The 14,858-nt window shown below is 42.9% G+C and overlaps 1 protein-coding gene across 2 annotated transcripts; it reads left to right on the top strand.

Annotated features, from left to right (window-relative positions):
* The first annotated feature begins 2,665 nt into the window (after positions 1 to 2,665).
* On the top strand, positions 2,666 to 14,653 carry LOC148028071 (RING/U-box superfamily protein). Of its 2 annotated transcripts, XR_015692680.1 has the most exons (5): positions 2,666 to 3,197; positions 12,556 to 12,614; positions 12,727 to 13,563; positions 14,035 to 14,099; positions 14,214 to 14,653. XR_015692680.1 is itself a non-coding variant. In XM_087689769.1 (3 exons), the coding sequence occupies exons 1-3, from the start codon at positions 2,817 to 2,819 to the stop codon at positions 13,622 to 13,624; spliced, it is 1,338 nt and encodes a 445-aa protein (XP_087545895.1). In that variant the 5' UTR covers positions 2,666 to 2,816; the 3' UTR covers positions 13,625 to 13,836. The 2 variants fall into 2 exon arrangements, 1 of the variants encoding a protein (XP_087545895.1); XM_087689769.1 differs by lacking the exons at positions 14,035 to 14,099; positions 14,214 to 14,653 and having other exon boundaries at positions 12,727 to 13,836.
* Positions 14,654 to 14,858: the final 205 nt, after the last annotated feature.

Raw genomic sequence — 14,858 nt, 5'->3', positions numbered from 1 at the left:
CATGTAATTAAGGTGCAAAAAGCAAGTGTAACTATGGCACATAAAGCATCTATATTTCTACATTCCCAAGCTCATAGTGGATCAATATTGGGAGGAATCACACATGGATTTTATGGTTTGGAGGTAGGGTATGATTTTGGGTTAGCCTCTAGTCTCTAGAAGCATATAAGCATCAAGAACAGTAGTAATTTTAAACTTCCATAAAGTATAGTTTGTACCATCTAACTTGCCTTTATTGAGGGTTGGTGGGTAGATCCTCAAAATTTGGATTATCCATGGAGCAACACCACTCCCTAATCCACATGAACCACTTCTTGATGCAATATATTGGTCCTTTTTTACTATTGAAGCCCTTGCCTCTCATGAACTCTTTGCTTTAGAGCTACCCAAGCTCTAATACCATGTAAAAGTAAAGGATGCAATGGACAAAACCCGCAATGAATTAGATAATAATTGAGATTTGTTTATATGCAAACAAAGTGTTACAAATTATGAATCTATCCACTCATGCACTTTCACATTGACGCTTAGATGGAAATCTAGATAAGTTCTAGGTGAATAGCTTAAATCTTACTAAATGATCTTTGAATGGGTGGATAGATTGGCTTTTTTTAAGGTGCCAAGGGTAGAGAGCATGATAAGATATTCTAGAATAGTTTCTTTAAGAATATTCTAGAATATTTCTTCTAGGAATGTTTTAGTATGGCCCCTTTAATAATATTTAAGAATGTTCATTCTAGGACTCATTTAGTGTTTGTCTATTAATATTCTCGAACATTCCTTTTAGGCATGTTCTAGGAATCTATTGTTAAGGGCTATTTTGAAAATATTTTCTTGGACCCAAAATAGGGGTTTTGATAACCCCCACACACCCACAACTCAACATAGTGGACCTTGAATTGCTATGAGCTTAATTGCGCCATCTAACTTGTAAGATAGACTCACACATGTCATCTTTTGACCATCTAGTCACATAGATCTCATTTGACACGAAAGTTAAGACTCGACCAAAGTTTTCGTCCAGCACATGGCTTCTCCTCATAATGGAGGCCTGACAACTTTGAGTATCCTAAATCATTGGTGGCACCTCACAAGGGTGGGGCATTGAGTATATCCAATAAAAGATTCCCCAATCTTGCTTCATCATATCTAGCCCTATCTACAGGGTATTGAGATGAGGATCCATATGAGCTAGAACACCTACTTCAATAGGAAGCAACCACTTCCTTAGTTGTGCTACTGACACACAAGTCGGTTTAAAAAAGTCAATTGACTCTTTACATCATTTCTCTATGTGTTTCACACTTGGAATGCTACTCCTTGTGAAGAGCTCCAACCTATCTATATGTTCCACACTTGGTATGCTACTCCCAGTGAATACCTCCAATCTATCTACAAGGATGAGGCCTCTAAAATCAAAGACGGAGATCCCTATGATCTTTGATTTTGAGATCCCTTGTAAACTTTATTGAGTTCTCTCTCTACTTCCCATCACCCACATTACTAAGACTAGCTCCAAATAATTGACAACTTTTATGATCAACTAGACCACAATACCTACCATCAACTTTGCATGGATGCTAAGAATTGGTGCAAAAACTACTAGAAAAAATGGACTTCTTACTTGATGTTGTTGCCATTAGTGTTGCTAGAAAAGCAAGAATGTGTAGAAATTCACAAAGTAGTGGGGAAAAATAATTGCTTTTTATGAATATGTCATGCATAAATGTACATGAGTGCGATACAATATGTAGGATGGATAGTTGGGACAAATTTGAGGTTTGCCATTCATTAGAGTGCACAACATTCCAATACATATACTTCAAACCTAGTTTTCTATTGTCACATGTTTCTCTATGATCACTTGTAGCTCCATTCTCCTCTTTTATTCATTAGCATTGATATGCTAATGAGTTTCCCTCTTGATCTCATCCACTTCCTTGTTATGCTCAATCTCTTCTTTATTCCCCACAATAAGAATTTTAGTTTGATTATAAAAAAAGGGGATCCATGCCACCTCACTTACATGGACAAAAGCCATTTTGCTTGTAAGGTACAATGAGCATTCATGAAAATGTCCACACAAGGAGCATCATAGGACTTTATCAACCTCCTATTACAATATGGCCAAGAGAAGGATTTGGCATTTGCAAGTTCAATTATTCTACCATATATTGAAAGCTTACATTACAATTGGGAATCATTTAATATCAATCTTTGTTGTGTATGGGAGCATTCAAGATGCCCATCAAGTCTTTTGTAAAATTGCCTCTTCTAGAAAGTACTCCTAAACCTCTCACTTCTAAGGTTATGTTGAACTTGGGCATGGCCTTTTCAAGCAAGATTGTTTTATTGACCCCATAGCACATACCTTTGTGGTAGCTTATTTTTGACTAGGCTTTGTGGAAGAAGGATTGGCATTACATCATGAGGTAAACTTGCATGAGTTAGAAGGAAATTCGTGCATTTCCAATTCTTTTTGGTGAATACATATGTGGCTTGAATATCTCTCCAAACAAGGTTATGTGGAGCTTGGCCATGCCATTTCAAAAGCAAGACTATTTTATTAACATTTTGGACTAGGCTCTGCCGAAGGATGATCAATATCACATCATGATATAAACTTGCATGGCATCATGCGTGGAAGGAAATTCCTTCATTTGTGAGTCTCTTGGTGGATATGTATGTCAAATGTGATTTCTAAGGTTCTCAAAGCCTTTGTCGAGATGCTGCACGAGTGGGGAAACCATACGGCTCCAATGTGAACGCACTCCAACAGAATTGGCGACACAGGGAGTCGGTCTCCGCCTCCGTCGATGGTGAACCTGACCATACGTCTGAGCAAGGGCGCAGGGGAGGGGTCCAGCTCTCATGGCGGGGGAGCAGGAGGAGCAGCCGCGGCGGCAGCAGTATCAGGTGGAGGAGGAGGGGGAGGAGCAGGAGGGGGAGCCGCCGCAGCAGGCCCAGCGGGAGGGGCCTCTGCCGGAGACCCCTCACTCGCCGGCGCAGAGCCCTTGGTCACTGTCTCCTGCCCTGACCATCTGGTGCTCGCAGACCTTCCTGTCGCAAAAGGCCTTGGCTCCGTCTCTGATGTGACCGTAGTCAAGATCCTTGGGCGAAAGGCGCGCCGTCGCCTCGGTGATAAGGTCCACTTCTGCGTGCGGTGTGACTTCCCCATTGCCTTCTACGGCCGCCTGGTATGTCTCTCTCTTGGACCATACATCAGTAGTTTTTTGTTTTATCTCGGAGTGTATTCCCATCTCTTGAAAATCATTGAATGAGTGCTTGCAGGGCATACCAAACGCAAGCAGCCAGTGTTATGATAAATACTACCAGATTTTGGTTTTCAAAATTTCTAGTGATCCTTCTGATATTTGTTGTTGGAGAACAGTTAAGCCGTACATCCTTATTGTACGGGTCTAATATCAGAATGAGAGTGACGAAAAGAGATCAATAATTTAAGGGATAATCAGTGGTAAAAAGTGGCAGTTTAAGTTCACACTCTAAATTTTAACTCCATTGGCTCGAGGGTGGGGAATCCTATGGGTATGGAAGTGGTGTAGCTCTGCATACCTTGTGTATGATTATGATGGATCTCTTAATTTAAACAGAGCTCAGCAAGTATTGAAACAAATATTAGCAAATGTTAATGGTAGGCAAAGCAATCGCAATCAAGAGAAGAAGCTCGTAGATGCATAAATTAAAGATATCAACAATGATGGAGTAGTCCATGATGATCTTGTTACAAGTGGGTGCAGCAATTGAAGCATAGAAGACTACCGTAATAGATTGCGCAACATGAGAAAAGAGAGAGCTAAGAGAAAACACAAGAACAGAGGAACACCACAAATAGAGTGCTCAGAGATATGCTTGTGAAATAGAATCCATATACCAAACATGAGACCCTCACGCATAATAGTGAGCCATTAGCTGTGTGGGCTCTAGCACTAGCTTCCTCTCTCCAACAAGACCGGCTTTGGAAGATTCCAAATGATGAATGAATGTGGACGAGGGAGACCAATAACCAATAGACCAAAAGTATGCCTAATTCTGGATCAGGTCGGGCAGCAATAAAAATAGTTGTAAATGCTGGTTGGGCATAAAATAATGGCATAAAATCACAAAATAAGCACAAAAAATGCATGAAATATGCTATTGTGCCCAATCTACTAAACTACATCTAGAGTCAATCATGAGCTCACTAATTTGCTAACATGATCTAATACAATACAATGCTATAATGATAATAACTCATAATAGTCCATACAATAAAGACCATTAGAATAGAACCATGGATACCCAAGTAGTTAGTGGCCAACCCACCATCAAGGTACCTAAGAGAGAACTTGATGTTGATGTCGATTGAACCAACTCTTAAAAATAGAGAAGAATCACAGTAGCTCTCTATGTTTATTAACAATGCCTCGCAGTATAGCATATAACCATTCTGTTATTTAGCGATGCTTTTGAGCATACATGACTATGGATTCTTCTCCTTTAGTCAGCCACCAAAGTGTCCTCTTATGTGAGCTCAGACTAGGAGCCAATCTTGCTCTTTGTTAAGGAACAACCCATTGTAAATCTGGATGTCAATCCTAGTTCCAAGATGACCTGTGAGACTTTAGTCGATGTGTCAAGGAATATCCCTGTCTAGATCTTGTGCACTTGCATATTTCTATAGGTAAGACTCATGTGCTTCACCTCACCATCCTCTCACACTTCATTTGTGGGCATTGGAGAGTTGTGAGGGATGATTGCATCACTTGCACTAGAAAGCAACAGAGGGAGGAGAAGCCAGCTCCTTCCTCTTCTTTGAAAAAAATGACTCCTTTTGTGTTGTGTTGGAGTTGGAGGAGGATGAGGATGACTCATCATAAGAGTTGATATTCTACTTCTTTTTTGCCTTCTTTTTTTGTAAAGCTGCCAACTTCTTGGAGGTCTCATGCAAATGTCCCTTTTTACCCCAATGGTAGCATTGGGCCTTAGAGTTTTTCTTATCAATCCTCTTTGAAGTTGCAAATGTGTCATAATGGCCACCATATTGAGATGGAAGCCTCCCTTGTAATCTCAATGATGCCTCATGCTCAAGCAATATCAAGGATAGTTGTGTGAAATTCATTGGCGTAAATGATATTTAGGCCGGCAAAGCATTGGCTACTTCATTAAACTTCGGAGGAAGCTTATAGAGCATAGTCCCCGCAAGATGAGCCTTTGGAAGCGCAAATTGCTTGTGCCAAAGTTGATTGTGTACCTATGTAACACGAAGCAAGTAAGATTGAAATATCTTTAGGCTCAAACTTCATTTGCTGGAGCTGTCCATAGAGGATCACCGATGGAGCCTTGTGCAACATCTCAGGCTTCTCCCACATTGCTGAAGTTGTCTCACAAGAGGTGACCACCAGTAGAACCTTTTTAAAAATGCAATGGAGAAGAGCGGAATTCGTATGAGCATCATTATAATCCCATGTAAGCACAACTTCCTTATGGTTGACAGGGTCCTAATTATGTAGAAGAGGAATGGGAGGTTGAGACTACTCAATAGTGTTCGAAGTGGTGCAATAATGGAAGCATAGACAAGTGCTGAAATAAATTGTTGAACACAAGATAAAAAAGAAAGAAAACAGAAGAACACTGCAAAGGAAGAGAACTCAGAGATGTGCTCCAGAAATGGAATCCATATATCAAACACGAGACAGTCGCACATAAGAGTTAGCCATTGACACTGACTTCTCTCTCCAACAGGAAGTCCAACTACTAAATGATGATAATTGAGGAGGAGCCCCACTATAAAAAGGGATAAAATAGGCCATAAACAACAGTTGATCGGCCAATATTTGTAACAAACCTTTTGTATATCAATTGTTACCAAGAGATATTGGCTCAATGATTCCAAATTAATTTGATGCTCATGTACTTTGAAAGGTGATTTGTATTATTTAAGTGTTTCAAAATATGATTTTTTTTTGCAAATAAAGTGTGGCTAACTATACTAATTCAGGAAAACCTTGAATACAAAGAAGTGCTCTTGCTCAACAGACTAGTTGAAGCTAATATAGAGTCATAGAAATATCAAATATACATGCCTCTCAGGGCGGTCTAGGGGGGATGGGGGCAAGAAGCCATGGAGGGGGGTGTATCGCCATTTGGGGCTGCTTACTTGCATCACGAAAAACAAGTCTTAACAGCCCCAAGTGCGCATGAAGTGAAGACGGAGCTCTTGATGAGCTCGAGACTCGCCCTGCACCTGGTCCCATCGGCCGTGAAGGGAGTGGATGATGGAGGTCCAGAGTTTTGCCAAAGTCGCCTATATAGAAAGCCTTCTCCAAAAACCTCTTGGCACCACGCCTTCTAGATATGCCATCCAGTGAGACTCCCTACGATATCCCATACCTGAGAGCGGTCTGCTGTGGGCTCCAGTACCTGGTGGATGGATAGATCCTCCAAGCAGGCTACTGCGCACAACCAAGTCTCAATAAGGAAGATCGTGCCCTGCATCCTAGCCTTATACAGAAGGTGGCGGCCCTGGCTGACTGTCTACCAACAGAAAGCTCCCCATGAGATACATCCAAGGCTGGGTGCTATGCGGCGAATGATGCAGCATGCTCCTCTCCACACTAGCTGCGCTATCTCACACGACCAAAGGCAATGCTTTGGAATTTCTAGAAGCTGTTGTGTGCAGTGTTTACATCCTCCATCCTTTTGCATCTAGGCTAACCAACTCCCTACCGCCAAGCCTCCATGTGCCACCAGCTATACAAAATATGATACTCTCCTTGGCCTCTAGTTGTCCCATAGGTGGCGCCAGAAAGTCCGTCGAAAAGCATCCGTGATGTTGTGCTTCGCCCAGTACTTGCTACGTGACGGCGCCTAGTCCATGTCCTGCATCAGCAAGTGTCTGTCAATCCTGGCTGTGTACTCCAGGAACCTCGGTGGCTTCTTGGCGACCATAGTGGCCGGCCATTGCTACTCTCCTGGATGCCACTCTAGCTCATCAAGTGGTCTGCCCTCCCAAATCCAGAGGTGCCACTCTCAGAGCTCCTCCCAAAAAACATAGGGGTCTAGTCGCCATGTCTTTCCCTGAAGGCTCACCACCCGAATCCTCCTCCATGAAAGGACAGCTATCCCCTTATCCTGTTGTCCTTTGTCAAGGGCCAGACGCCCCCTCTCCTGAATGGTGAAGAAAGTCCCATACAGGGCGCCGCCCACTCTACCTGCCACTTGTAGGGGGATACCTGTCGGTGAAAACTTAGCGGCCCATACCTCCGTGAGCTCTACTAGCTTTCGTACTGGGGGGCCAAGCCACTCCTGAGATATTACTGCATCAATCTCCCTTCTTCTCGACTCGACTCCTCTCTGGCAAACCGATGCCCGCTGCAACACCTTCTCGTCCACCAACCTTTATATCTCCCACCAGGTCCAGCCGGCCTCCCAACCAACCCACTGGATGTGGGGGCAGTCGTCGATTTGTACCCCCTCCTGATCTTTGACCTAGGGGTTCCAGATCACTGGCTGACAGTGAAACGTGGGAGGCTTTGAATTAGGGCATTATGGAGGTCTTGCTACACACACGAAGTAAGCTACGTAGGAAGGGGGATCTAGGGGGCGTGATTTGGGCCGTCGCGAAGATCCATCTCAAGGACGGTCTCCAATCCCCGCCAAGCCTCAATCTGCACTCTTGGAGACCCTCCTGTAGTAGGACCTTCCAGGTTTGTTCTCGTGGTGTGAGACCGCGGACTACAAGCTTTCCCAAAAGGGCCATACTCTGATACTTTGGGTCAATGATCCCAAGCCCTCCCTCTGACTGATGCCGGATGATGGTTGCCCACGCCACCTTGGCTTGAGAGTCCCTGGAACCGTCCGACCTGGCCTAGAGGAAATTCCGCACTAGGCGATGAAGCTGAGCAACACAGGACGAGAAGCACCAACACGAGGCTGTTGGGAATAAAGGGCCATTGTGCCTTTTATATGTGCACGGGTGTGAACACACAACATTGTACTTTCATACATATATCTATCTAAAAACCTAAAGTGGTACACTCGTCATTGTACCGAAAAACGTGTTCACTCTCTACTCTGCTCTGTTGCACTCTGTCTCTCTCACAGCGTGCAATGTCTGTCTACCTCGATCTCCGTGCCTAACCTTGCCCTACAAACCGGTATCAGAGCCAATGGCTCACTCAAACAGTTGAGGGGTAGATCAACAGGTGTAACAGTCTTGTGGATTGTTGAGGAGCGGGCGACAGCTTCGTGACAGGTGGCGGGCTGCACGACGGGGGCTCCACACGAACTGTCAACCTGCAAAACAATAGGGCGACTGCATGGCGACCAGCTGACCGTGGCGTGAGGGACCTGCGACAAGCGTGTGACTTCAGCGGGCGACTTCATGGGCGTTGACCAACGTGGCAGCTGAAGCGCGGCGATTGACAGGTATCAAGCTGACGACACACGTCGACAGGCGCCAAACGTGGCGGGCACGACGGCTGCTTGGCTGGTGATGGGCGACGATCGCGACCAGCAAAATGGTAACAGCAGCGAGGCTCATGGCGCCCAACTGATGGGCAGAATTTTTCAAAAAAATTCAATCCTTTTTTTGAAATTTCTTTCACCCACTAATAGGGTTTCGCATGCGTAAGCACAAAATCTCAGATCTGTGCAAAATCGGGTCAGAAATTTGGGGCTTTTCTCGAATTTGGGGATCTCAACATAGAATTGGACAATCTGACTCAAAAATTGCAAAGTCGGTGCACATTTGCACGGGAATTTTGGGGCTTTTCACATTTTAGTGAAATTCTTTCAATTTTACTGAAATTAGTGCACGCAGGACTTGGAAAATTTGGGGATTTGTCTAGATTTGGTGCGAGCAAGATGCAACAGTGATATTTGTCTCAAAAATTGCAGGAATTTGTGACATTTTGTCCCCGACATTTGCAGCTTTTCATGTATATGCACAAATTGGGCTGAAATTAACCCAATTTCTTGACATTGAGGCACATTGGACCCCGTGCAATTTGGGGCTTTTGCAGTTTGGGCAAAATTTGTGCAGCATTTGGTCATTTTATGTACATACAGGATGAATTCCGCGCAATTTGGACATCAACACTTGGTAAAATTTTGGGGGTTTTGCTGAAATTGCTTTATTTTGGCAAAATTGGACAGTCCTATGCATGACAGAGGAAATCCAGATGTGTGTTTGACGCTTTGAGCACAAAATTTTGGGGCTTTTGACTGTTCATGTCAAATTTTATGCCCGTGGGTTTCGGTCCGGAACGGTTTTCAGTGCAATTATCTCCTCCTCTTGCTCGAGCACATTATCTCCTATAGCTTTGGACTCCTCCTCCTCCTCCTCCTCCTCCTTTTCTTATTCTTCCAGGTTCTTGTTTTTTCCCCCTAAGTTTTTCTTGTTTCTCCATCCTCCTCCTTTATATTCTCCCCTGGGCCCGCCGCCGCCGTTGTCGCCTCCTCCTCCTCCTCCTTAAAACTTCTTTTACTTCTTAACTTCTTTGCGAAATCCTATTTCATATTACCTTATCATGGCGCCACATCTGTTTTTGAGGCACGTCAATCCTATTAAGGGATACGAGGGTCCTCAGAGTCAGATAAGGAGGGAGTGCATGGATTCTCAGAGTCCGGATAAGTCTTGACTTATGTGCTCTAGAGATTAGACTCATGATATCTCAGGGGCTAAGAGTCAGTTTAGCATTACAATTGCTAGTTACCAATCACCAATGGCATTCTACATGTCATATGCACATGATGATATTATGATTGTTCGTTGATGTTGATAGTTATTGCTCAGTAGTTACTTGTACCGAGTGTTCATTGATTATTTACATCACACACTTACATATATCTTGACTTTACTTATTATGTATCTTGGTTCCACCGTTCTTGATATTAATCTTTAGATGGTTCATGAGCTGTAAATTATAATATATTTTATTGTTTAAAGTTTTGAAAATTGTGTCTTAACTATGTTAAATTGTCTTAATTATTGAGTCTTCACTTGTGACACGTGTAATGAATCATGATTTCGATCATATAACATCAAGACTCAAGTTTTGTATAAAATTTGAATACATGTTGTAGGATTGATATATTTATATATCCATGTAATAACATATTTATTTTAGTGTACAATTTGAAACGTTGTTTCGTTTTTTAAATTTGGCCGAAACTCTGAAACTCCGGTTTTCCTTGTTTCCGTTTTCCCCATTTCCAAAACTCTCCTGTACAATGGATCGGAGTTGGAGTTTGAGAAAGAGGATGACTTGTGGGAGGAGTTTGCATCTTGCTTCTTCTTCAACTTTTTCTTCCATAAGGTTGCCAACTTTTGACAGTCATGTCGCAAATGGCTCTTTTTATCATAGTTATAATATTGGGCCTTTGACTTCTTTCGGTCACCCCTCTCTGAAGTTGTAAAGACCTCTTTGAAACCTCCATAATAAGATAGAAGCCTCCCTTGTAAATGCAAAGATGCCTTGTGCTTAAGTAGCATTGAGAACATATGTGGGAAGCTCATAGGTGTAGATGATGTTTGTATCCGCAAAGCATTCGCCACTCTGTCAACCTTAGGGAAAAGTTTTTAGAATACCGTTTCCATGAGGTGTGCCTCTGCAAGGGTAGACTACATGTGTCAAAGCTAGTCATGTACTTGTGTTATGAGGACATGTATTTTTGAAATCTCACTTAACATGTGGATTAATTTTTAATCACATGGTTAAATAAATGTTACACATATGAGGTGTAACTGGGATTAGAGTAAATTTACGAGCCCGGGACCCAAGAAAATCAGAGGATGTTAAACGTAAAAGTTGCTATAAGTTATGCTGTATAGATACTTGGTGATATCTGGTGCCAGTTGGCCTCGGTCATTCATTTGGCCATAAGTGTCAATTGGTGATACTAGAGAAGTGGTGTTTAATGGTACCTAATGCCAATCTGATGGTCAAAGATGGCGCAAAGACACTCGGGAATGGAAGTTGCATAGTACCCCAAATTGGCATTTTAGCGGCGTCGAAATGGAATGGCCGTTTCGGACCAAAATGGGAACGATGAAGACACTTGGGAATGGAAGTTGTTAGCTCCTACAGCTCTCGACTTCTCATTCTTCTCCCTTCCTCCCTTCCTTCTTTTCTTATTCTTTTCTTCTTTCTCTAGGTTCTTCGCCTTCCTTATTTTTTTCTAAGTTCTTGTTCCTCCAACCTCCTCCTTTATATACGCCCCGCCCCCCCCCCCCCCCCCCCGGCCGCCTCCTCCTCCTCCTCCAATTTTCTTTTACTTCTTAACTTCTTTGCAAATTCCTATTTTACATTACCTTATCATGGCGCCACATCCGTCTTGGAGGGATGCCAATCCAATCAAGGGATACAAGGGCTAAGAGGTAGGAGTTAATCACGTTAATCTCAACTTGGAAACACATATTAATGACATTTTTGAAGTCATTGATTCTTCTGATTTGAGGATGATTTTGTGGGCATGTGGGCAGTAGGAGGTGGAGGTGGGAATTGAATTCCCTTTCAGTTGGCAAGTGAAAATTAGTTAGACTACCCCTTGGTGTGCTTGAGATTTAATTTTAGTAGAAGTAGTTTGGTTACCTGTTGTTGCCTAGCTTTTGATTGACATTTGTTGTCAAAGTGGCCGGGCTTTTGTCAATGAGTGCAAAATCTCATCTTTTTAGGTAAGCTATGCAAGGCCGGTTTAGGGGATTGAGGCTTGTCCAAGGAAGAGGAGTTGTGCTTTTAAGTCCTTGCATTCCGATCCTTAGAGTTCTTGCCTCCTGGTTGTCTCTTCAAAGAACAGGAAACTAGAGCCCTCTCTGAGGAGGATAGATGAGGATAAGTGTTTTAATTAACTTCGTCATGCAACCCTACACTACTCATGCAACCGTGTGTAGTGCAGGAGCTAACACTCAGATCTTTAAAAGGTTGGCAAGTTGGAGGCTGGAGCAATGAAACTATTAACTGCATGAAGCAGAAGTATTTAGAATTCAGCTTATCTAGACATAAATTGACTTGATTGTTATATGACCTTGGTGAGCTGGTGGTGGCGAACTCTGTAAATAAATGGCAATATCCGGCCATCTGGATTGTCAGATTATCCCCTTCCTTAAAGCTAAACTCCTGGAGTTAATCTAGAGCATAGCTTGTGTGTTCTCTTGTGGTAGGTTGGATCCTGAGAGGGCACTCTTAAGGTTCATGAGGATCATTTCCACCTTTTGGTTTTACTTCTCTCTTGCTTATCAATTCTGGAATCAATAGCAGGTTAAGTTCAACATCTTAGGAAAGTTGTCTAGCATTTAAAAACTCTGTTCAATTATTTTTTATGAAGCACTGTTACCATCATCTGCTTGGAGTAGGGGTGCAACATACTATGTTAGCTCTGTTTGCTCTATCAGAACACCATAACAAATATAATTTTTCAAAGCTATAGAGCGCTTGGTGCTCCAGAAGATGACCTGCATGTGATTCTAACTTCAATGATAGTTTAAGCATTTGTATAAGGCACACAGTCAAAACATTATTAATTCTCAAACACTGGAAAATTTGTGGTTTTCAGGATCCCTGTGAGCATGTGTTCTGCTTGACGTGTGCACGCAGAGATTCTTGCTGCTACTTGTAAGGTCCCTGCACTCAAGGTTCCTCTCCTTCAAGATATGATTAACACTGGTCATTTTTCACATGTTATAGATTGATAATAACAAGGGTGGATGTAGCAATATTCTTGCAGGTGTGGTGAAAGAGTTGCACGGATCCAGAGGTTGGAGGTTTTGGATGGCATTTTTATTTGTGGTGCTCCACGGTGTTTGCGATCATTTCTTAAAAGGCAGGACTTCCAGCAACATATCAAGGAGTCCCATGCTGATCTCATGGAGCCTGTTGATGATCATGATAAAAACCCTCAAGTTAGCTCTCAAAAAGCAACCACTTCAGAAACTCATGTCCAAGCACCAACTCCTTCAGCCCAGTTACCTCAGCAGGAACAAAAAGGTGGGCCCTCACAGGTGCAAGCTTCCGAGGACCAGTCTTCAAGATCTCAGCCAAGGAGCGGGGTTTCATCTTCTATGGAAGAAAAACAAACAAAAAATCAGGGGAAGTTGTCTGCTTCTGGGCCAAAGCAGTCAGAGTCTGAAGGGCATCAAAAGCAACGGCCAGGCCATGGTGAGAGATCTCGCAGGCAGCGTCAAGAGAAGCAACAGTTGGAAGAGGCTCGCACTGAAGAGCATTCTCAAGTAGATCGGCAACATATAGTGCAGCCTTCACATGCAAGACAACCAGGTCTGCTGCCAGTTAGTCAGCCACTTCTTCCAACATTTTCACCCCAACCTTTTCCACCTCCTTATCCCATGCCAGAGGGGCATACTTTGCAGCCTATGTATCCTCAATTTCAGATTCCCTCGGCAGGACACCTGCCACCACCCCCACCACCATTGCCACCACCACGCCCACCACCTTCATTGGCACCACCTCCACCCCTCATGCCGCCTCCTCCACCAAAAAGAGGCAAGTTTGAACCAGGCATGCAACCAACTACTGAAGCTAAAGGCGACCCGCATAGCTATCCCTGGTCAGGGCCCAATCCCAATTACGATTCCAATTGGAACTATGGCGGTTGGTCTGGCTCATGAATTGGTCAAGCTAACATATTTTGCTGTGCTTGAATGCCAAAAATCAAGCTTTTAATAATGTTGATTGCATCTCTAGAGTGGATAGAATGAGCAGTGTTTCCTGTATTTTTGTTGTAATCCTCTTTAAGCAACGTGTGGTTTCCGCGGAGGGGGTAGCCAAGGGAGGCCAAGGTTGTATAATGTTAGGTATGCTTGCTCTATTTTGTTGCGACTCTCTTTTCGCAAGGTGAGCAAAGGGGGCTAACCAAAGGCTAAAGGTGGGGACTCCAGTATGTTGAATATATTTGTAGCACTAACATATTGAGAGGGGCATTGCGTATTTGTGAACATTGTACAACGTATATTGTGTAGTTTTCACAAGTAAGATTTGAGTGTGCAGATAGTTAGTGATAAGTAAAGGCTTATTTCAGAGTTCTATTCTGGCTGATGGAGCATTGTCGTTTCTGGGCATTTCAGAACTACATACCGGCTGAGGGTAAGCAGAGGCTTATTAATTAAGTGATGTGTACTGTTTAAAGTACATTAAGTCGGTACAGGTGTGAGATTTGAGGTGCAGACCTAACTTTGTGTCACATTTTGTGTTATTCAGGATAAAGAGAATGAAGTGCTGCTGCTCTAGGATGCTTTTGTGTTTTAAGTTAGATCTGAGGACAAAAAATTCTTGTCTCTACTTTAAAAAGAAAAATTGTGAGCACAAATCAGTTCTCAATGTACTATTATGGAGCTTAGGAAGCGTCACAGCCAGGTAATTCTACTCTTTGAGTGGAGGCCTTGGATGTGAGATGTATAGGGCCATCTTGTTTTATATTCTCCTTCAGCTTAGACCACTACTTGGATCCCTTCGTGTATTACTGGTGTGGTGTCTGATGCAAGGAAGAAGTTATATCAAGTGGTGTGGTTGATCTTTGATCCATCTAACACAAAGTTTGGACAACCCATTCAACTTTCTACATAAGTCTCTCTATACAATCACATGAATTTTTTATGCACACGTTTGTATAACATGCATGAATAGAGGACATTGAGGTCTTTGCATCCTATTGCTTTTGTTGCTTGTGGAGATTTGTGTATCAAACCATTGTGTTCCTTAGTTGCTTTCATTGGGTCATATCTTGTCCTTAACCCTCTAAAAGTTTTTTTACTCATTTGACTACTAGAAGATTGAGTTTGAGCTGACTTCTAGAGAATTCTTGTGAAGCTTGTGGGCTAGTTTTTTTTCAAGAAATGGATCTTA

This window comes from Lygodium microphyllum, chromosome 12 (genome assembly GCF_053477565.2).
Source record: "Lygodium microphyllum isolate KBCC chromosome 12, Lygodium_microphyllum_v1.1.10, whole genome shotgun sequence".
NCBI lineage: Eukaryota > Viridiplantae > Streptophyta > Polypodiopsida > Schizaeales > Lygodiaceae > Lygodium > Lygodium microphyllum.
The sequence above is the reverse complement of the archived record's forward strand: the minus strand, read 5'-3'. Positions and strand labels throughout refer to the sequence as shown.

What these genes read in the sequence shown, in the direction of transcription:
- LOC148028071 (XM_087689769.1), top strand. Translation starts at nt 2,817, where the DNA reads ATGGTGAACCTGACCATACGTCTGAGCAAGGGCGCAGGGGAGGGGTCC. An exon ending in TTGCCTTCTACGGCCGCCTG is followed by an intron (nt 3,198 to 12,555) that starts GTATGTCTCTCT and finishes TGTGGTTTTCAG; the next exon opens with GATCCCTGTGAGCATGTGTT. An exon ending in AGAGATTCTTGCTGCTACTT is followed by an intron (nt 12,615 to 12,726) that starts GTAAGGTCCCTG and finishes ATATTCTTGCAG; the next exon opens with GTGTGGTGAAAGAGTTGCAC.